We start from the raw sequence: 22,216 nt of genomic DNA on the forward strand, positions 1-22,216 counted from the left end.
GAAAGGGAAATCTCTCCGAGGTTAACGGGGATCTCCTTTCCCACGTCACGCAGCGTTTCTCTGACCTCGGTGTCGCGCGCTCCCGCTGGCCGGCAGTGTTCTACAGCAGTGGGCGGAGCTGTTCTCGGCTTTTCAGTGGGCGGAGCTAACCGACTGTTCCCGAGCAGCAACACGATAACGCGGCGAAAAAAAGAGGTAAGGGACAGCATTTTGTTATTGTTTTATTTTTATACACATTTTGTTTTTGTGTGTGTGGTTTTAAAAATAAATAAATAAATATGATTGTTTCATCACGACCAACAGGCTGTATTTACGGTGATGAGACGGTGACATTTGCAGCCCAGGCTGCAGAGTATGTAGAGTAATAACCTTGCCACTCCCTGCAGCGCTGTGTGTGATGCCTGCTCCAAACACTCTGATCAATGATGAAAAATGCGCTTCTGTGCTCGTTTAAAGAAACGAATATCGGCGTTGAGATCCCGTTAAGTATCTTTTCGCTCCGCATCGTTGTGCTCTTGTCCTACTGAGAGTGTGTCAGTGGTTAGTGTGCGATTCGTCAGTGTTGAGTCAGTGCTGCTGTATGATGAGAACAGCTCGGGTTACTGATGCGCCTCACAGAGCAGCCAGGTGTGTGCTGATAAAGCTATAACGCAGCACAGTGCCCTAACCTGCAGTGATGAGATAATGTCTCTAGGACTTATTCTGACGTCCATCTGGTTACTAACACCCTCTTTATCAGTACAGCAATACAGCCTGTTCGTGTTGTCTACTCAGCAGCCTAGTGAGGAAAGTTCTAGCTTTTTTTTGCTTTTTATTTTGATTAGAAATTGTTATGATGTCTTAAAATTGTGGTTTAAACAGATTCAGCAGACTTTATTTACCATGTTAACCAATACAACAGGAATCATACTTCAGTCACAGCTGTACAACATGCTGTTTAACCCCTTTAATTACTTTCTGACCAGTGGGATCATTGGCCTACAAAAAATAGTCTGAAAAGAAATATGAAATCCGCTGCTTTTAGTACAGACCTTGTGATTGGATGATTTGTTCTAAGAACCTTATTCAGCAGTCTGATTTAATAGGGTTTCTGTTTTCTTTGTGGTTAATACGTGGTTTTGGAGTGTCTCATTTTTTTATGAAGAGACTTTTGAATTTGTACCGCAAGTCCAGTTCATTTTAAGAGAACTGCTTCCAAACCACATTTTATCGTCTGGGTTTTTTTTTTTTTTTTTTTTTTTTTAAATCAGCTTTTGTTAGAGACTGAATCAGAGTAGTTCAGTAGGTCTGAGTCTGATTACGTAATACTGCCTGAGTGGGCTGATGTTGGTATTTATCCTGAGACAAAGACTATTGATAGTGGTGATATCACTTAAAAATTATAATCACTTAAAAATTAATAATGACTTTGTGGTACTGAATAGCCTCTAATGCTTGTGTTAATAGCTTTATAAGAAAACCAGCAGGATTGGATTCTCTCTAAAACATTTGCTTCTGGTGAAAAAATGTTTAATCACCAATGAAAGTGGGTTTTGGGTTGTTGTTTTTTTTTTCTTTTCTTTGGGAGTGCTGTGTCAGCCTGCGTATCTCAGAAATGAGAACACAATGTTCAGAAATTGTTTGGTGTATATCTAGTGATATAAAACATATACACACAGAAGAACACAGTGTTTCAAGGTTTTCTAACATGCTTTGTGTAAGGTATCCAAAACTAATGCTGCAACTGCTGCTTTGCACTATAACGAATATGTGTTGCTAAAAGGGAAAAAAAAAGTCCTAAAGGACTGGGGACTGTTGTTCTCTTAGCCCAGCTACTAATTAATCAAACATATCTGATTATGGAACTCCAAAGACATAAGCTTGGATGTAGTAATATTAACTTACAATGACTACGTTTACATGGACAGCAGTAATCTAATTATTGACCTTACTCTGAGTAAGATAATGTTGTGATTAAGGTGTTTACATGAGTCGCTTTTAGAATACTCCTTTCATGTTCCCGTTTTACATGTTATAGAACATAATTAGATTAACAGCCCGCGTCATTACGTCACCGCGCCACACCGTCCGACATCCCTCCGGAATTTCACGTATCAACATCCAGTTCATCTTCGTTATGGTACCGTATACAGTTTTGGGTGTTTTTATTTAATTTTTTACGAACGCTTTAAGTGCAGTTAATTATTTGTCATGCTGTACGTTTAAATAGAAAACTGCTTGAAGCCTTGGTCTGCGTCCCAAACTGCGTACTTTCCGTCTATATAGTAGCCGAGATACATGTATTTTTCCCCACTACAGGCCTATAGTAGGCAAGTATGCGGTTTGGGACGCAGCCGAACTCTCATGTTCGCCGTAAAATGTTGAGCTCTGCCGTATGTGATCGTGTCCTGTCTCAAAATGCGGTGAAAACTCTCACACGACGTTCATAATGTTGTTAAGGTGTTTACATGTCTGTAATACACGTCCATAATGCGACTAAAACAGGAATACTCCACGTCTTAATTAGAGTATGACCTTAATCAGATTAAGGTAATTAAAAATTGCTGTTTACATGGTAGTTTCTTAATCACAGTATTGTCGTAATCGGGTTAATAGTGGATTATTGTTGTCCATGTAAACGCACTAAATGTTTCAGCCATTCCTTTTGTTTTCTCTCTTTTTTTTGCATTCCTGTACAAGCACATTTGAATGAAAATACATGATTCACCTTTGAGTAGGTTTATAAGAACCTTGGTACCAACATTATGAAAAGCTTTTGCACAATATAAGAAGCAATGGTTCTCAAGTTTTTTGTAGTCAGGGATTCCTTTTTAAATTGTATATTTATTTATTTTTATTTTTTTATAGATGCATAACGTGTAATAAGCAACAAGTATTTTTGTGTCAGGTTTGTTCCAAATGCACATAAGTATAACAGAAAGAACAAACATGAGTCAAAAGATGGTTTGATGGTGAATTAATTGAATATTATATATTATATCACACATGGTTGGAATCAAAATTATTCAACCCCCATTGCTAATCTGATTTATTGTCAAAGTTAACAGACTTTCAGCTGTTTGCAATGGACAAATCAAACAAAAGCCATTGAAATAGAACACAACTAATCCTTCAAGTGGTTTCCCCAAATTCAACTGAAAATGCAACTTATAATGATAGATATAATTTGTAGTATGCACCTGTTTATTTGAGCTCATAGCTCTTTTTCAAATCACAGTGGGGAATTTAAATGTTCAGATAAAAGGTCTGGGAATATTTTGGCGCTGCCATGTGTGCACTCAAACATCTCCCAGATGATTTCCCACAAATCCACAGGACACCTTTCCACGGCTTACCATTATGCCGTTAAATGATGCAGTGTCTCATTGTAGCTGCTGCCTTCATTTCTCTCCCTAGCCCACATCCATGAGTCTTTCCTTTCAAGAACGACATTAACAAAATGGAAGGAAAATAATATCTCATTCTAAGCTTCTTAATATAGATTTTGCCATATCCTTCATTAATGATCATATTCAATGAGAAAAACAATTCATGTTGGTCGGTGGAGCATCCAGCTGTATTTTCATTTATGTTATTTACATTTCAGTGTCTCATATGCATGTTTAAACACAAATATTCTCGTTTTTGGATGATTTTCAGTGCATTTTGCTTCCAGATTCTTGGTGTCCTTTGCTGACTCTATTCACATGAATGTGACCCAAACCCATACATTTCAAGTGTGCAATTTTCTGCACCGTTCTTCAACTTTTCAGAAGAAATCACCTTGTGATCTACAGTATGTTAAATAGCAATGCCATGGCAGCATAGTTAATTAACATATGAAACTATTTAAACCAAAAGTCTTCTCTAATTATTCCACAATGCATCATGTGATGGAGCTGATATTTCAGATGCATATTAATGTACTGTTCCTCATGCCTTTAATATCATGCCTTTAACATTAACCTTTACTCTTCTGGAAACACTTTCCACTCCATTTTGAATGTGGCTGTTTGGATTTGCCCATTCAGCCCAAATTATGACACTCATATAATATAGTTTATTGATTTTAAATGATATTTGACCATGGGTTGTCTTCACTGATACTACTTTATGACGTCATGCAGCTGATGTTGCTTCTTGGCATACACATCAGAAGTGTTAGTCATCAAAGCCTGGCAAATGATTGAACCTGGGCATGGCTCTGGGGCTCGATAATGCCCCCTCTTTGACATTATTCTTCAGTATAAGCATGTCATTTCATTTACATGTACCAAATTTGGTAGGTATATTGAGTCTTAAAGGGAAATAATTTAATGTCATCTGTCGTGATATGTACTATTCTGTTGCATGAGACTGTACCAGTTACTGCCCGTGTTTTAGCAGACTTCATGATTTTATGTCGTTTTTCTTTTTCACATGAATGCTAAAATACCCGGAACGCAATAAACAAACGTCATTCAGCAGCGCCCATTTAATCTCAACTAAAGAGCAAACCATCAGTAACGTCGGAAAGCTAGCTTAGAATTGTTGTCTGCTTGATATATCGCTTTGCTTGTATTTTCTCATTTGTAAGTCGCTTTGGATAAAAGCGTCTGCTAAATAAATAAATGTAAATGTAATTTTATGGCTTAGCTTGCTTAGATTTCAGTCCCCACTATTCTTATCATAAAACAAAACATAACATTGTAAAAGTTGTAAACATCAAGTTTACATGGATAAACATTTCTCTCTAGTATAAATGCTCTGAGATTCTATGACATGTGTATATATGTCCAGTTATTGCAGGCGAGACCACTGCTTAGCATCAATTAGCCACTGACATAAGAATCTTCTATCATTATACCATTTGAGCATGTTAGTTTAGCTGTCTTTTTTACCTGTTAGTTTTTAGCTGTCTAGTTTACCCTGTCTTTTATTGCTAATCTATAATAATATGTGGATCACATCTCTGTCTAAACAGATTAGAAATCGCATTTTGTTTACAAACACTGCCAAAAATGATGGATATTTATCATTGTGCAGCCAGCACTTCAAACCAGAGGACTGTTAAAGAGATTTGAAAGTGGAGTTACTGGCTCAATGGTTGTCTTTCCTTGGACTACTTTTGGTAGGTACTAACCACTGCATACCAGGAACACCCCAAAAGACCTGCCGTTTTGGAGATGCTCTGACCCGTTCAGCTAGCCATCACAATTTGGCCCTTGTCAAAGACACTCAGATCCTTATGATTGCCATTTTTCCTGCTTCAAACACATGAACTTTGAGAACTGGCTGTTCATTGTTGCCTAATATAACCCCCACCTGACAGTGGCCATTGTAATAAGATAATCAATGTTGTTCACTTAACCTGTCAGTGGTTTTAAAGTTATGGCCGATTGGTGTAGTGTGGGACAAACCAAATTAGTTCCTTTCAGACAAAATTCAGCACACTCCGAACCAAAAGTGAAAAACAGGAATTGAGAAAAAAATTGTGATCATGATGATTATCATTATTAACATCATTATTATTTTAAAATGTCAAATTTTCTACTATTGCATAACCAAGGAAGTGTTTTATTCCTCTTATACCACAGAAGCGGACCACACAACATTTCTTTTATCAGTTTATAGTTATGTTTAATGTTCTGCAAAGTTTGTGAGACAAGTTAGTTTCTGTCATCACATGCTTTATAGCAGATATAAACAGATCATGCTGTGGTATACATAGTAATAATTTTCTGTCAATAAATAGTAGACAAAAACTGAGTTATTGTAGGTTATTGCCTGTTGAGTGTCTGACCAGATACTGTTTGTATTCATCAGCATTGAACATTCTCACTATTTTTCACTAATTCTCGGTACACTTTAAATTATTTGTAAATGGTTATATTTTGATACTTGTTTAACCCTTTCATGCCTGAATTATGAACTTCTGATCAAGGATTTTTTTTTCTCTGTGTGTTTTTAGTCTTCTTTAGGCATAAAAAAAAAATAATTTTACCTTCATTTTACTTTTACATATATATTTCACAATGTTATTGAAGTGTCCAATCCAGTGGCCTGCATGTGTTCAAGTGAAGAATTGTCCACGCTAGTGGCTATTATGCAGTTATTCTATTGAAATCCTTGCAATAGCCAGAAAATAGCTTTTTTTTGACGTTTTTTTGTAGTGACCACTATGCATGAAAGGGTTAATGTTATTCCAGAGACTGTGGTTCTATCAGTGCATTCACGGACAGGAAGAATGAATCTATTTGTTAAAAATGTGTCTTGATTAGTTGTTCTGTACTTGGTAACCTAGTATTATAGGAAGTTTAACACGGAAAATGTACAACATTTTTGGCATAGAACATGACAAGACATGAAATTGAATGACTTTTTTAATGGTAATTGAATAATGAAAACATTGTAAACCACAACAAAATGCCAGTAAATGAGTTAATAAAGATGTGTTGATGGGTAAAATGTTACCCATTACTAATCTTTTCCCTTTTTTTCAGGTTGGTAAGTTTGTTGTGGCTGAAGAGGATGACTACGCTACTGGATACTCTAAAGGATAATGATCTCCAGTAGGATTCACGCTTATAGATGTCTGTCTCACTCTCTCCCAATGTGTGCTCTAGTGCATCTCAGCTTCGTGTCATAAATGTCCCATACACACCCTCTCGCATACTGAAAAGATCTGATTCGCTCATGTTGGTTTGGTTGGACGGTCACATTTACTACCATGAAAAGGCCAAAGCAGCAGTCCCAGGCCTTTAGCTTCCTTAGTTTCTTTACTCGCAAGCCCAAGTCCGACCCCAAGAGTGAGAAACCTGCAGCTGCCTTGAGTCGAGATGAAGTGGTGATTACGCTGACACCCAACGAGCAGGAGCATGCACAGAATGTAAGAAAGAGTCACTTTTGCACTTTTGGGGGCTTAAGTGATCAATTTAAAATTTTCATCACTTCATTTAAAAGCACTTCAAGGTAACTGGCTAGTAACTCACTCACTTATACACAGTGGTAATGGACACAGTGACTTATTGGTTAGCACTGTTGCCTCACACCTCCGGGTTTGGGGGTTTGAATCCCGCCCCCGCCCTGTTTGTGCAGAGTTTGCATGTTCTCTCTGTTGTTTTGTGGGTTTCCTCAGGGTACTTTGGTTTCCTTCCTCAGTCCAAAAACGTGTTGTAGGCTGATTGGCATTTCCAAATTGTCTGTAGTGTGTGAATGGGTACCCTGCGATGGGTGGGTTGGCACCCTGTTCAGGGCATCTTCTGCCTTCTGAGTTCCCTGGGATACACTCCAGGCCCTGTGTAGGATTAGTGGTATGGAAAATGGATGGCTGGATGTTATGGTTTGTAAAAGTTTGCTGGTTTCTGGTAACTAGCTGCTAAAAATATGCACATACTGCTGTTGTATAAACAGTGACTATAAATGGGAATAGTAACCAGTTCACACGTAAGGTTTGACTCAAGATTCAGTCATCCTGCAGCAGTTAGAGTTCTCGCTTCATGAAGGTGCTGCAGAGCATAGGAGTGAAAACCTCACCGGAATAACAAACTTTTTTTGATCATATACTGTACATGTTTGTTATATTTATCAATTTATCAACTCGGTGCGTGAAAGCACACAAATATATGCCCCAGACTGACACGTGACTTGATCCTGGTTAACTTTTTTTTTATTTTATTTTTTTTCCCCTCTTTTCTTTTTTTTTTTTTGTCCTCCAGAGGCCCATGTTCAGCATTGAATTTATTTGTGATGTTACACTCCACACAAGTGTTTAATGGCTCATTTGAAAATAGACACTCAGGGCATTAAGAAATTTTCAGATGTAGTTTTTTTTTTTACCTAGCCTAGTAGGTTTAAATGTTAAATTTTTTATGGCAGTTCTATACAGTGTTCAACTATCAAAAAAGCTTTAGTTGTGCTCTCCTTTTAACCTCTGTACTAGTATTATTGTGGAGAGGTGTGAATCATTTGCCCAGCAGGAGGCTCACACCCCTTCCCTTTCCCATCGCCCTGCTCACCAGCAGCTAAACACACAATACTCTACACACAGAAACCTAACAGCATTCTTCTCATAACATTAATCTTATAACAGACATCCGGCGATAAAATAATTCATTTGATTGAAAATGTCCAATAATGGGCGCAATTAGGGGTTCGACTCTCGCCGCGGCACTGTGTGTTTGCATGTTCTCGTGCTGCGTGGGTTTCCTCCCCCAGTCAAAAGACATGCATGGTAGGCTGATTGGCATGTCCAAAGTGTCTGTAGTGTATGAATGGGTGTGTGAATGTATATGTGATTGTGCCCTGTGATGGATTGGCACTATACCATCCAGGCTGTACCCCGCCTTGTGCCCCATGCTCCTTGGGATAGTCTCCAGGTTCCCGTGACCCTGAAGGATAAACAGTATAGAAGATTGATGGATATACAATAAGTCGATTTCCATTCTGCTGGCATCGGTGTACTGCAAGAAAGGGTTAAATTGCAGCTCCATATTCAGTAATGAACATGTATGCTTAATTACTCGAATGAACATAAAAACATTTACAGTTGAGTACAAAAGTTTGCATACTTTTCAGCCATGTAATTTAAATGTAATTCATACTGACAAGGCATTTGTGTGTTAGGTTTCACAGATATTTCTATATCACTTGATACAATGTCTCTTGACATAACTGTCTCTTTTTTTAAGAGCTGGTCTGGAGACCGAGATAGTCATGGAAAAACATGATAAATGACCTTTTCTGATCATTTTGACACACTCGTCTGCCTTTCCTCCCCACTCACTGATATCTTATTTAATTAGTGTTATTGTAAGGGTCTCTTTGCTGTTGCCAGGAAACGGTGGTTTAGCTGCACAGTTTACCCCCTCCGCATGAATGCACATGCACACACGCGCGCGCACACACACACACTCGCATACAAACACACCCCGTATGACTACACAGCAACACACATACAATATGTACACAAAGACGCTGGAGGTTTTGTGTAGGGATGTGAAGTGCTATAGAGGGTTGAGCGTTCAATCTTATATTGTACCCGAGAGTTGCAAGTAATTTAGTTTATTTCTAGCTCAAACTTACTTTTGAAGTTGCCAAATGCTCTGGTGTCACCTGATCTGATTTTTAGTCTCTTTGGGGAGCAGGTGATGTAATTCCCTGTGCTTCTGCTGCAGTGCAGAAATGTCATGGGGAATTTTGCAAGGGCATGAGTAGGAACACGTTTTAGGTGAATCAACAATGCAACAATACTGATGCTGCTTATTTACTTGTGCATGTAAAAAAAAAAAAAAACAAACAAAAAAAAAAATCTGATGCCAACATTCAATACCACATGATACAGTGTGACATAAGCTTAGTGTGTATTGGTGTGCTAATGAACAGATGACCTGAAATTACAGAAAATATCCAGAGGAGGTACTATATGATCTTCATACAAGTCAAATAACTTAATAATACAACATCTCCTGGTGTCTAAAGAGTATTTTTATCCCCCATAAACAGAGCTAAATAAAATGTCCCATAATGCCCCTGATTGCATAATACTAAGTAGGTTACTAATTTCAGTATCTGCTACTTAAACAGAACATGCAACACACTACTTAAATCATGTATATTAAACCTAATACTGCTGTCCCTACACCATCAACATAATGTGGGTAATGGAACTTAGCTATAGTCATGTGAAAAAATAAGTACACCCCATGGAAATTGTTGGCTTTTTTTGACATATTTGGACAAGTAAACACATTTGATCCTCTTTGAAACAGTGCCTATTAATAAAGGCGATACATTGTATCAAATGACGCATAAAACTGACATTTTGTAGTAATTTTCCCAATTTAAATGAACAAAAAACAGATCAGTCACTTGGAAAAAGTAAGTATACCCCTATATTTATCACACCTTCAAATACATAAAATTAGAATCAGGTGTTGAAGATTGGGTGCCAGTGATTAGAACCTGCTTAGGGAGTGCAGGTGGAACCGGTCTTATTTATTCCTCTCACATATCTAGTGTCTGGTGTTCCCTTTGCTGTTGAGGTGTGTATAATAACACAATGTAAACAATATCAATAGATCAATGCCAGGGAGAACAGAACAATAGTTTGGTGCAATTTGAGATGACAACGTTTTTCCTCAAATAGAATGTTTTAATTATCTAAATTTTAATTTGCTTGTTTTTTTTCCCCCTCTAGGAGCCACCTCAGAGTGAGAGAGATGGAGGTGGAGAGACTGCTGAAACAGGCTCGGTTAAGGCTGAAGGAGCTGAGGTTGAGCAGGCTGCGGAGTGTGTGAGCAGCGGCTCCACAGGCGTTGTGTCGCTTTCCTCCTCTAGCCAAGAGCAGCTCCTCGAGCACCTGGTGGAGTGTCCGCTGTGCCTGCTGAGCCAGCCACGTGCTCACTTCCCCCGTCTGTCCTCATGCCCACACCGTGCGTGCACTGACTGTTTGCGTCAGTACCTGCGCATTGAGATCTCAGAGAGCCGCGTGGGTATCGCTTGCCCACAGTGTCCTGAAGCACTAGCGCCTCCGGATGTACGTGCAATCTTAGATGACAGTGCATTGCTGGAACGTTTTGAGGAGTATCAGCTCCGCCGTTTCCTGGCTGCCGATCCTGACACACGCTGGTGCCCGGCACCGGACTGCAGGTTGACACCTTTCACTATAACAAGGCGTTTTTAAAGGTTAAGGGATAATAAGCCAGAAGAATTCATGAGACCTTTTGACATATTTTGGTATTCCTCAAGTGGAAATGGTTTTTATAATTGAATTTTGCCATTTGAGGTCTTGTCTGAATTTGAAAGCGTGCAGTAGTGGACACAGGGCCTCAGTAATAGAGTTTGTTCCTCACTCTTGCATTATGCATAGCTCTTGAGGCCACGGTTGGATTTCCTCTCAGCAACTAAAGAGGCCTAATAAAGGGAAGCTGAGACTCTGTGTAGGATTGATTTTTATATGTTGTAAATCTCCTGCCCTTATTACACTATATATATCTCTGTTACTCTAATATTACACTTTTTCACACTGTTTTATTGCATAGCTATGGTGAATGCATACAAATATTTTGTCAGAGAGAGTTTGGTACTTTTCCTTACTAAAAGAACCATCTACCTTCACTGAAAGAGCACCGATGTAGCCAATTTCCAACCACGTTCATGCACCACTAACTGTTTCCAACAAAAATCTAGCTATGATGATCTGTGGGATTCAAGCACTCTTCACAAATTGAGCTAAGTTTGTGTGTGACCGAAGTTACACAGAACGGCAAAGAGGCCACAGATAAATATGCTTTTCAAGGCACATGACGGTAGTTTAATGCTAACCCTGTAAAATGCCTGCTGAAAACTGATTGGCTGAGGGTGGCTATTTTTGTTGAGTAACGCAAACTCATTAGGAAAGTACTTACAGATTAGGACAATGTTGCAGCGAAACAAACTTCAGCTGAATCTGACCGAGATCCTGAGGCTACGTCTACATCAATCTGGATACATTTGAAATCGCATCTTTTTCTCTAGGTTTTGACCTTTTTGTCCACATTGAGACAGCGTTTTTGTCTTTTCGAAAACACACTCCCAGTGGATAAATTTGTAAACGCCGTTTTCGCATTGTAGTGTGGACTGAGAAAACGGAAATATTCAAAACACAGAGAAATATTTTTAGTCATGCCACTCACTCATGTGGCCCATTCAACTCCAAACCAACAAGCTGGTGGATGATGTTGTGCTGCAGATTTTGGGCCTGCTATTCAGTTTGATAGCTTTGTTAAAGATTAATGTCACTTTGTACAATAGACAGAGATTGTTTTCTATCTGAAACAGTTATTTGATTTTAAACCCGCCTGCCTACGCCCCAGTCTTTGCAGACTTCCTCAGGACCCTGTCATGATCCATACAAGCAGTCCTGAGTTACAGCTGTTTGAGTAAACCAGTGAAGTTTGCAATACATAGCAGCCGTATCGTTTAAGAGTTGTCAACATATTTTGTATGATTTTTGAAGGTCAGTCTCCCTGGAGTCTTTTGACCAATTTTGAATATAGGCCAAAAATCTTAGTTGTTGTGAGTCCTGTCACAGTTTAATGAGTAGCATAGTTTTCCATTGCATTGCATGTGATTTAACTTAAATGTCAGTCTAAGCAAAGATCCATACTCTAGATTTACTGAATTAATGGAAGTAGAATTCATGTCCTGCATCATTCTTCTTTGAAATATTAGTTGGTTGGTCCTCCACTGATGATATTTTTTTAAACATTTAAAAATTCGTAATATGGTGCTGAGAGGTTTTTAAATGGACTGCACACCTTGTACGGTCTGATAGAAATTTGATCCGGATTGGACTCTGTTTATTCAATTCAGATTTAGATGTATACATGAATGGTTTTTATTCCACTTGTGCAGATTATTAACATACTATTCGGCTACATGTTGATAAAAACATGTGCAAATAATGTTAATAAAATGTGGTGATTTGTGACCTGTTGCTGTTTGATCAGTTACGCAGTGATAGCCTATGGCTGTGCCGAGTGCCCTAAGCTGAGCTGTGGCCGTGAGGGCTGTGACACAGAGTTCTGCTACCACTGCCGTCAGCTGTGGCACCCAGACCAGACGTGTGATCAAGCCCGACGACAACGTGCCCGTCACACATTGGGCACAAACGATGCCTCAGCACTCTACGTCTTCACTGAGGAACCTAGCGGAGGTACAGCACACAGTGTTGGGATTACACAATGAAAGGCCTGTTTACAGACTGGCCAAATCTCTAGCTCTTGTCACTGTTTACGAATTAAGTTTCCGTGGACCATCTATTATAACATTTGAAAATATACCCAGTAACACTTATCTTCAGCTCAGTTAGTCTCAGTATAAACATTGTTGATGTAAAAGTCTCTCTTCTTCCGTGAACACTTAGGCTGCATCTACATTAATCCGGATAAATTTGAAAACGCATCTTTTTCCATCCACATTAAGATGGAGTTTTTGTCCAGCGAAAATGAAGCTTTTCGAAAATGCTCTTCATTTGGAGTGGTTAATATGAACCTTAGAGTGATTTCATCCCAAGTTTAGTTTATTCGGTTATATATGCACACAACAATTGTACTTGGGTGCAGACCAAATTAACCTGGAAAGAGACCAAGCTAGCAGTCTTAGTACCTTTCCAAATACAATATAGCGCAGTTCATTTTGTGGTATGAATATGATCGAACATAAGACCAATCCAATTAAAGGAAGTACATTATGGATAAAATATGTTTGTATTAATTCACAAGAGCATCAATCAGACAAGATGCCCTCATTTTCTTTTGTATAAAATCTGTGTATGATTTTTAAAAATTCATGTTTCTTAGATAGTTTAATGCAAAAAAACACTTGACCTGGTTAGATGCTTTTATCCAAAATGATGTACAATTGAGTGTAGCAGATTAACCCATAACCCTTTAAGGGCTTTGCTCAAGGATCCAACAGCGGCAGCGTGGTTCCAGGATTCGAGCTCACAACCTTCCAATCATTAATCCAGAGCCCTAAACACTGAGCCACCACTGCCCTGAGATAGAACCTTTAACCTTTTTTCCTTTGGGTAATCCTGGTGTGTGTGTGTGTGTGTGTGTGTGTGTGTGTGTGTGTGTGTGTGTGTGTGTGTGTGTGTGTGTGTGTGTGTGTGTGTGTGTGTGTGTGTGTGTGTGTGTGTGTGTGTGTGTTTTAGATGCAGAGGAGATTAAAGCTTGTCCACGCTGTGGTGCCTATATCATGAAGACTAATGATGGCAGCTGCAACCGCATGAACTGCACAGTTTGTGCTTGTCAGTTCTGCTGGCTGTGTATGCAGGAGATCACAGACGTGCACTACCTCAGGTGTGCAACTCAATCACACACGCTGTCAAATATACAGTGTTGTCAAAGACACATTACATGCCAATCATTGCAGGAAGCAAGGCTGATTCATCACTAAAGCTTGTCACGAAGATATTCCCCTTAGCTGTTAGATAGAGAAGATCAGTGGAGTTGTGAGAGATCCCGTAGTGTTGACAAGGACATGATAAATACCGTTGATGGACGTCCAACAAATCTAGACTTGTTTGCTTACTCTGATGACCTGGCAATGGAGAACATGCACGTGTATGTGCACGTGTGCTACGTGCTGTAATAGTGAATGCCTGGCTCTTATTCATGATTCATATGACATTTGAACATGATGTTCAATGTGGCCTCTGGTTGCAGTGCCCTGTAGTGATCTCAGCTCTTTGGCTCTCTGAGTTGCACCTAAAGCAAGTAGTATGAGGGATCATAATTCACAAAGACATGGTACTTTTATAAATTGAGGTTGAGATAATAGTTTGCTGTTTGCCCATACAGTAAAACCCCCACATAACAGCTCTTCTGCTTAACTGGACGAATGCAGCAATTGTTTGGTTGTCATTGGAGAAGATCGTTCATTTGAATTAGTGTTCATTTCGTTAACAAAAACTATGACGTAAAATGTTTGTCGACGACCATTTTTTCCCATGACTAAGACGAGATGATGAAGAGATGATCATCATGTGATCGTATCAACATGCAATATTGTTGATGGAAAAAAAGAGACTAAATGTAGTTTAAAAAATAAAAACTTTACCAAAATCTCTCTATTTTTTTTTGTCAAAAAAAGAGGAGACAAAATATTACAGACTGGGTTTTCTTTTTCTAAATTTCAATGGATAACATGAGAGGCAGTTTCCTTTCCCGTGCTGCACATGGCATATCAGGTCTAAGCAAGCACAGTTGGGAGTATATTTCAAGCTAATGTTCATTTTGGCTAGACTAGATTGACTGAAATATTAATCAATAATAATCTTATGGCTAAAATGTCTACAGTGTACAATGACTAAAATGTCAACAGTTTCATTGACTAAAACTAGACTAAAATACATACGCTTTTCTTTGACTAAGATAAGACTAAAATGCCCTTACTTTTAGTCAACTAAAACATGACTAAAAAAGCAGGATAAGGTTGACTAAATATGATAAAAAGCTATCAAGGGCATTTGACACAGGACTGAGACTAAATTAAAAAAAACAAAAAAAAGAGCTAACAAAATGAACACTAATTTGAATCTAAACATTTTGCTTCATAGCTCAATCCAGTGATTCGTAGACACAGGCTTCAAACATTTTTTCATGATTCTCAATTAACGAGACGGTGAATAAATTATTATAACCCATTTAATTAGTATTATGTAAGGAATAACACTTGACCCCATGCTGTTATTCGAAAATAAGCCAAACCAGGATGGTGTGAACTCTTTAAAACACTGAAATGGTGTGGAGCCTGTTATTCTTCTCATACCACAGTGATCTACCGACAATTACAACATTTCATTTATTAATGAATGATGTGTCGTGCATTTTAATGTTTGACAGTTAGATGTAATGTTGTGGAACATCTGAGAGACGTCAGGAAGTTGGTTCCTGTTCTCATTTATAGCTGCAATAAACAGTAGATCCGACACCCAGCACCCCTTATGTAAATGTTAAATAAATGTCTCCTCTCAAAACACTTCACCACATCGTCAACGATTATCCATTTTTCTGTGCTAAACAACACTTTTTTTTAATCTGTTTATTAGTTTATAAGACGTGTCGTGTACTAGTCCTTATGAACGAGCTGTTACTATAGAAACAATAACTTAATAGAAATAAATTAATATAAGCCGATCATTTATGCTACAGTTGGAGACTGTACAATTGAAGACAATAACAACAATAAAACTACACTGTATATTTCTAGAAATTTCTGTTTAGTAATTGATTACAGAATCAGCTTTATCCGGTATTTAATACGTGTTTTTCTTTTTCCCATCCTTGTTCTGTATTTTCCCCAGTCCCTCTGGATGCACCTTCTGGGGAAAGAAGCCGTGGTCACAGACACGAAAGGTCCTGTGGCAGGTGGGAATGCTGCTTGGGGCTCCAGTGGTGATCTCATTGATTGCAGGCATCGCCATACCTGTCATTATCGTGGGCATCCCTATATACATGGGCCGTAGGGTATGTATCTATCTAATTAGAGCTACTGAAAACAAATATCCGTTGCTCAGACTTCCGTTCACACCTGGTGCTTTCATGTATCTCCACTTGAGCAAATCTGTAAATACAACCTAATGTTACTTTAAAACCTGATGTAAAAATACTAGCTAATGCCAAACTAAACCTCAAGCAAAGTGTTTATATTCCTGGTCATTTTTGCTTAGATTAGTAGATAACATATTCAAAGACTGAGCAAATGTTGTGAGTTCAAGAATTAAAAAAAAAAACCCTCAGAAACACAACTTTAATGAACTTCACAACAGGGTAGATAGCAATATACACAGATACAGGCAATTTAGCATAGTATAGCAGGTATACATGCTTAAAATCTGTGTGAAGTACTATGAAACGCACAGTGTTATTCGATGGGTTGACGTAATACCCACTGAAACAGGAAGTCATATCAAGCAGCTCCTCCCCCTTTTTAAATAGCCAATAGCACTTAGCTTACCTCACTTACCTCACTTGACAGTTAGTACCATGGATTTTTCTAACATTGGGGCAGGACACTTCAGATTCTAGAGAGCAGTTGAAAATCTGATGAGAAGCTGAAGTGCAGAATGAGGTCATCAAAATTGTAGATCCGTATTGGTGGTGGAGAGAGACTGTAAATTTTGAACGCATATATCTGAATATGCATATAGCATATTCATACTAAAAGCCAAAAAACTTTAAAATTTTGAAATTAAATTTCAAAAAGAAATTTAATAGGTATAATGCATGCAAAACATTGAAGCTGAAGACAAACAAAGTCAACCCAAGGACAAAAAAAAAAACAGTAATAGTGTGGCTGGTTAGTTCTAAATGTAGCTCAATTCCGTGTGATAAATACAAACCTGGAATTTCTAGCGGCCTTTTAATGTAGATGAGATTTGAATTTACGCTACAAACGTGGTCTGACTGTTCACATCCGTACTTAGATCTGTGCACTTATCCAATCAGCTGAGACGTTAATACCAAGTGTGAACAAGGCATACTTCTTAGATTAAAAACTGATCTCTCGTGGTTTTTGTCTGCTTTTGTTTACACTATCTTTCAGGTCCATGGTCGCTGTAAGAAAAACAATATCTCAGGAAGTAAACATTATTTGACAGTAGCCAGCGGAGTCATGACATCAGTGTTTGTCTCTCCAGTCTTAGCAGCCGTCACTGTGGGTGAGATGATTTTTATTAGTTCAGTACCTTGTCTCACACACACACACACACACACACACACACACACACACACACAAGTTCAAGTGGCTTTATTGTTATTTCAACCATATACAGCTGGTACAGTACACAGTGAAACAAAACAACGTTCCTACAGGACCATGGTGCTACATAAAACAATATACTAACCACATGAGACGACACTGAACTAAATAAGATACATACAGAACTAAATAAGATACACACACATGTTAATTACAGGTAGTTGTTGTCCTGCTGTGGCAGTGCTGCCTCCTCCAGTGCCCATTAGTATTAATGTGTTTATAATATCTATTTGTATTATAGGACCATTCGTTGTTGACAGAAATGGATACACTATAAACCTAGCCATAAGAGAGAGGTGAGATGTCATGCGAGGCAGAGAATACCTCCCGTCGCTAGTAGGCTGTTACTCATGTAGGTGGCTTATGTAGGAAGAAAGCGCTGACTAAGAGCTTGGTGTTCCAGTTCACTCCTACAAAAAAGCTCTGTTTCCTGATGTGGGTCTCCATCTGGGGGAAATATATGGTGCACACATGCAGTGATTATACACCTACATATGCGTGCTCGCACACATAATCATGTCCTCCTTCATATTATCATACTGCTAGCACCATGGAAACAAACGGGAGGTTAGCTCTGGGTCCTTCCATGCACAGTGATGCCTTCAAGCCTTGTTTTCTCACACATATGTTCACTCCTCTAGGTCCTTGATGAGTCATATGTTTCTCAGTATTATGGCCGAGGCCAGGGCTTTAGTAGCAAAATTACAGCAGCTTGTTGCCACTGAAGTGTCAGCTCAATCTCCATGGCGTGAATCCACATTCACATTGTGTAGTGCCCTCCCCGCCCTCTCTCTCCCTGTCTGTGAATAGCATTATCTGCTATCAGCCCTGATCCAGTTTTAAAAGATTCACATTGGGGCCCTGTCCCCTGAGCACAAGACTGCTACAGAGTGGTGTAAACAATGCCACACTGTTCTGCTTTGCACCATGGAGAATGATGACCTTTTGTCCCCTGGCTAATATGAGCCGTGGCCCAAGTCTCTGTTGCCTGCATTATTCCCCTGTATGTTTATAGTGCCATTAGTTGTTGTGGCGAGAAGGAGGGACGGGCCGTGCTGTGAGGACGCCTGGCACTGAGTGATCTAATCAGTGGGAGAGAGTGATAAAGGAGCGACTGGAAGCTCGAGAGGGAGGGAGGGAGAGAGAGACGCACGCATGTTTTGTGTTTGAGTTACTTTTATGTTCTGTTATTATTAAAGTTTACGTTTATGTTCAGCGGGTTCCCGCCTCCTTGCCCATCATTGAAAGTTTGTTACGGTGGTGCTGAATCCCTTGAAGGAGGAGGGACGTGCTGTCCAAGAGCCCTTGCCACTGTGGGAGGATCGCAACGAGGAAGTGGTGGTGCTGGAGTGGTTGCTGACGACGACTGAGAGTCACTGCCGTCTGCCGGGAGGCAGAGGATACTCTGCCGTCCGCCTAGTAGGGGAGGAGCATTTGTCATCCGCCTGGTAGGGGAGGAGCGTTTGTCATCCGCCTGGTAGGGGAGGAGCGTTTGCCGTCCGCCTGGTAGGGGAGGAGCGTTTGCCGTCCGCCTGGTAGGGGAGGAGCGTTTGCCGTCCGCCTGGTAGGGGAGGAGCGTTTGCCGTCCGCCTGGTAGGGGAGGAGAGTTTGCCGTCCGCCAGGAAGGGGAGGAGCGTTTGCTGTCCGCCTGGAAGGGGAGGAGCGTTTGGCATTCACCTGGGAGGCGGAGGTGCATTTGCCGTCCACCTGAAAAAGGGAGGAGCCACAGCCATCCGTCAGGAAGTTCAATACCATCGCCGGACGTCTGGGGGGATCGCTTCCTAGGAGGCCGAGGCCGAGATGACATCATGTCTGGGGCCCGGAGAACCAGTTTTCTTTCATTCTCTGATCTGTTTCCCTTATGCGCCTTCTCTCTCTCCCCTCTCCTTTGGGTCCCAGGATGAGGGGGTGGAAGGATGTAGCCGAAAGGGCAGTACCGCTCCTCCCGAGATGAGGGGGAGAGGGTGAATATCAGGCCAGAGGCCTGAATCTGGCCGGGAGGAGTGTGACGAGGGGCCAGGTTGTGAGGACGCTCACCTGGCACTGAGTTGTGTAATCATTGGGAGAAAGCGATAAAGGAGCGGGAAACACCAGAGAGGGAGAAAGACAGATGCACGTGCACTTTATGTTGGAGTTATGTTTGTGTGTTTTACGTTATGTTTGAGTTCCGTTTATTGTTCAACTTTAGGTTTATGTTCAGCCGTTTCCCGCCTTTTCCTTGCCCGACTTTCAAGTTTGTTACAGTTGTATTACTGCTCCATGTTTAAGTCATATCTGGAGACTGTAGATCATTCCATTATCAGATCATCTACTATCAGATCATCTAGAGATCATCTGCAAAGCAATGTATATGCAACAATTTATATCAGAGCTATATCCTGTAGTGGTGAGATGGAAAATACCAAAAACAAATATTTCAAAGACTGTCATACCTGCCAACCTTTACACATTTTGCATACTATCGAATGTACTCCAAAATATGCCAAAAGAGCCGTCTTTTTGTTTTTTCATAATAAAAACCACTGATAAGCCAATCACCATTTGTGCAGGCTTTTCAATGCGGTGCTCTCCAGTATTAACTGACTCTCTCGAAGCCCCTCCCCTTCCTCCTTTCACACTAGTAATGCTTTGGTTCATGCTTGTGGTGCTGTTTGCACTGACATGATGCCCTTGCTTTCATACAAGGTAAATTTGAGAATATTTCGAGTTCACTGAAATGGTACTTAGGTACCTAACACTTTACAAATAATGTTAAATGGTAATGATAATTGGACAGAGATTAAAAATGCTTTTGTTCTCCTGCACTGGTCAGTACTCAGACATGTTCAGGTATTATTCTTCTTTGGAATTGTCACTTTTCCGGTGGTTCTCTTTTATTTTATTGTCCAGTTAATATTAGCCAATAAAAGTCTTAGGCAAATAGGATGACTTGGGCCACTTTTTAAAAGCTATACAGTGCAGTAGATTAAGTAGCTTATTGGCAAGTTTGTTTTTGTTGTGTGGAAACAGGGGGATGCAAGTTCTCAAAACTGGAATGTGGGAAATTTGAATATGTCTGCTCTATATTTCCAGCGGTTGGAGTGCCTCTGATGCTGACATATGTTTATGGCATCGTTCCCATGTCTCTGTGTCGTAACGGCTGGTGCAGGCCTCAAACTGAAGCCCCTGATACACGGAAGATCCAGTTAGAGGACCTGGCCACTTGTAAGTCTACCATTACAAGACGCTAATACAGGGTTGGGCGATATGACAAAAATATCATATCACGATATATAATTTACCTAATAAACTGTCTGTAAAACAGTAGTAAAATATACAAAAACCATTAAACTGAGTTTGCCGATAATTTTCTTTGAAGATTAATTTTTTAAATGATGTCAAATGAGTAGTGTCCGTTTCTATCGTAGTACTATTTCATTTGTAACAATTAAAAACGTAAAAAAATACGTCACCATATCAACGATAGCTCAGAAAAATGTATCACATAATAATTTATCACGATATCGATATTATATCAGTATATCGCCCAGCCCTACGCTAACATGCAACCCTTTTTCAGAACCTAATTTAGTATGAGATATGAATTCTAAACTAGTTAACTGTGGTGTTTTTTCCCCCTGTTTATCTAACAGTCCCGGATCACTATAGTAATGACATTGGAAAATGTTCCACTTAGTGAACTTTATATTAATTATGCCTGTGGTATTAGCTCCAATTTGAAAATCCACAATATATCGTTTAGTTGACAGTTCAACCTTCTGATCAGTTTCAACTTCTCTTGAAGATCTTTTGTTTTCTCATGTAGTAAGTGATCACTGGACTGGGCAGCCCAAGCCAGCGCTGAATGCTATCGGTCTCCAGGAAGTGAGTGTTGATGAAGCAGTAGCATTACCCAGTACCAGTGCTGTCCTCTCACAGCCTGAGGGATCTTCCGATCCATCTGATGATGTACAAGTGGTAAGCACCAAACAAGACAACAAATCAGATGATGCGGATGCTGTTGAGGAGTGCGTCTTTAGCAGCGCACAGACTTTTGCTTTGAGGTGGGTCCAGATTTATCTAGACTACAGTCTTAAGTGACATGCAACCAATATTCTAATGTATACTAATGTATTTATACAGTGGAGTGTGTTTTCTTAACGATGGGACATCCATTAAATATAGTGAACAGATTATGAGATTTAAACACTGTGAAGCTGGTATTGCTTCTATGTGTGACTGCAGGGAGGGAACCAATATTGAGGTACGGGTGGAGATTGAGGCACAGCCACGCAGTGTACGTCAGCCCAGTCTCAGCAGCGTCCTCTCCAGCCGGAGTCTGTCGGCCGAGTCCCTCCATCAATCACACGATCCTCTCGGTGCCACCCAAAGGCCAGTGAATGAAGTCCCTCAGCCAATTACGCAGACAGACAATGTCTGATTCTCAGCCGCTTTCACCACCCACTATAACTCCGACCAGCTGCTTCTAGCCTCTGTCTGTTCCCACAGAGACAGAGAAATGGAGACCAATGCAGCCAAAGAGGATGAGAGATGAAGATAGAAAGGATTCAGTATCATGACCGAGGGCATGGGGACAAACGTCCAGGGCAGCTTCCACTCTACCACTATGATGACTAATGATGATAGTATGAACTAAAATGACCGAAAGCATGTTTGCAAGCTAGTCTTGTGGTTGTTAGCCTCTTTTTTACTGTGGTACAATGAAAAAAAAATGGCTATCCAGATGGTATTTAATTTAATTTATTTGTTTAGCCCTTCTTATAGCTGCAATATACTTTTGTATTAAGTGGCTGTACATTTTCATCCCTTAAAATATAAGAATAAATTCAAGAACCACAGCATGATTTTCTCTCAAGCAGTGCGTTTCCTAGTTTGACATACAGCTTTTACACAATATTATGGAATTTATTGCTTTCTTGCCTGGAGAATACAATACTACTGGCAGCGG

General features: G+C 39.8%; 1 protein-coding gene across 4 annotated transcripts; it reads left to right on the top strand.

The window, feature by feature from the left end:
• The first annotated feature begins 68 nt into the window (after positions 1-68).
• si:ch211-278j3.3 (E3 ubiquitin-protein ligase RNF19B) lies at positions 69-22,109 on the top strand. Of its 4 annotated transcripts, none has more exons than XM_017455978.3 (10): positions 69-195; positions 6,462-6,847; positions 10,157-10,608; positions 12,450-12,655; positions 13,658-13,805; positions 15,812-15,974; positions 17,053-17,167; positions 20,341-20,472; positions 21,053-21,311; positions 21,493-22,109. In XM_017455978.3, exons 2-10 carry the CDS (start codon positions 6,689-6,691, stop codon positions 21,686-21,688), a joined length of 1,830 nt encoding a protein of 609 aa, XP_017311467.1. In that variant the 5' UTR covers positions 69-195; positions 6,462-6,688; the 3' UTR covers positions 21,689-22,109. The 4 variants fall into 4 exon arrangements, with proteins under 4 accessions (XP_017311467.1, XP_017311468.1, XP_047006918.1 ...); XM_017455979.3 differs by having other exon boundaries at positions 21,074-21,311; XM_047150962.2 differs by having other exon boundaries at positions 21,053-21,225; positions 21,493-21,660.
• The last annotated feature ends 107 nt before the right edge of the window (positions 22,110-22,216 follow it).

The sequence above is a fragment of the Ictalurus punctatus genome, chromosome 25 (genome assembly GCF_001660625.3).
Source record: "Ictalurus punctatus breed USDA103 chromosome 25, Coco_2.0, whole genome shotgun sequence".
Taxonomy (NCBI): domain Eukaryota; kingdom Metazoa; phylum Chordata; class Actinopteri; order Siluriformes; family Ictaluridae; genus Ictalurus; species Ictalurus punctatus.

Bases quoted from the DNA above. Each gene is read 5' to 3' on its own strand.
- si:ch211-278j3.3 (XM_017455978.3), top strand. From the start codon at position 6,689: ATGAAAAGGCCAAAGCAGCAGTCCCAGGCCTTTAGCTTCCTTAGTTTC. The intron at 12,656-13,657 runs GTACAGCACACA...TGTGTGTTTTAG, and splicing joins CACTGAGGAACCTAGCGGAG to ATGCAGAGGAGATTAAAGCT. The intron at 15,975-17,052 runs GTATGTATCTAT...ACTATCTTTCAG, and splicing joins CTATATACATGGGCCGTAGG to GTCCATGGTCGCTGTAAGAA.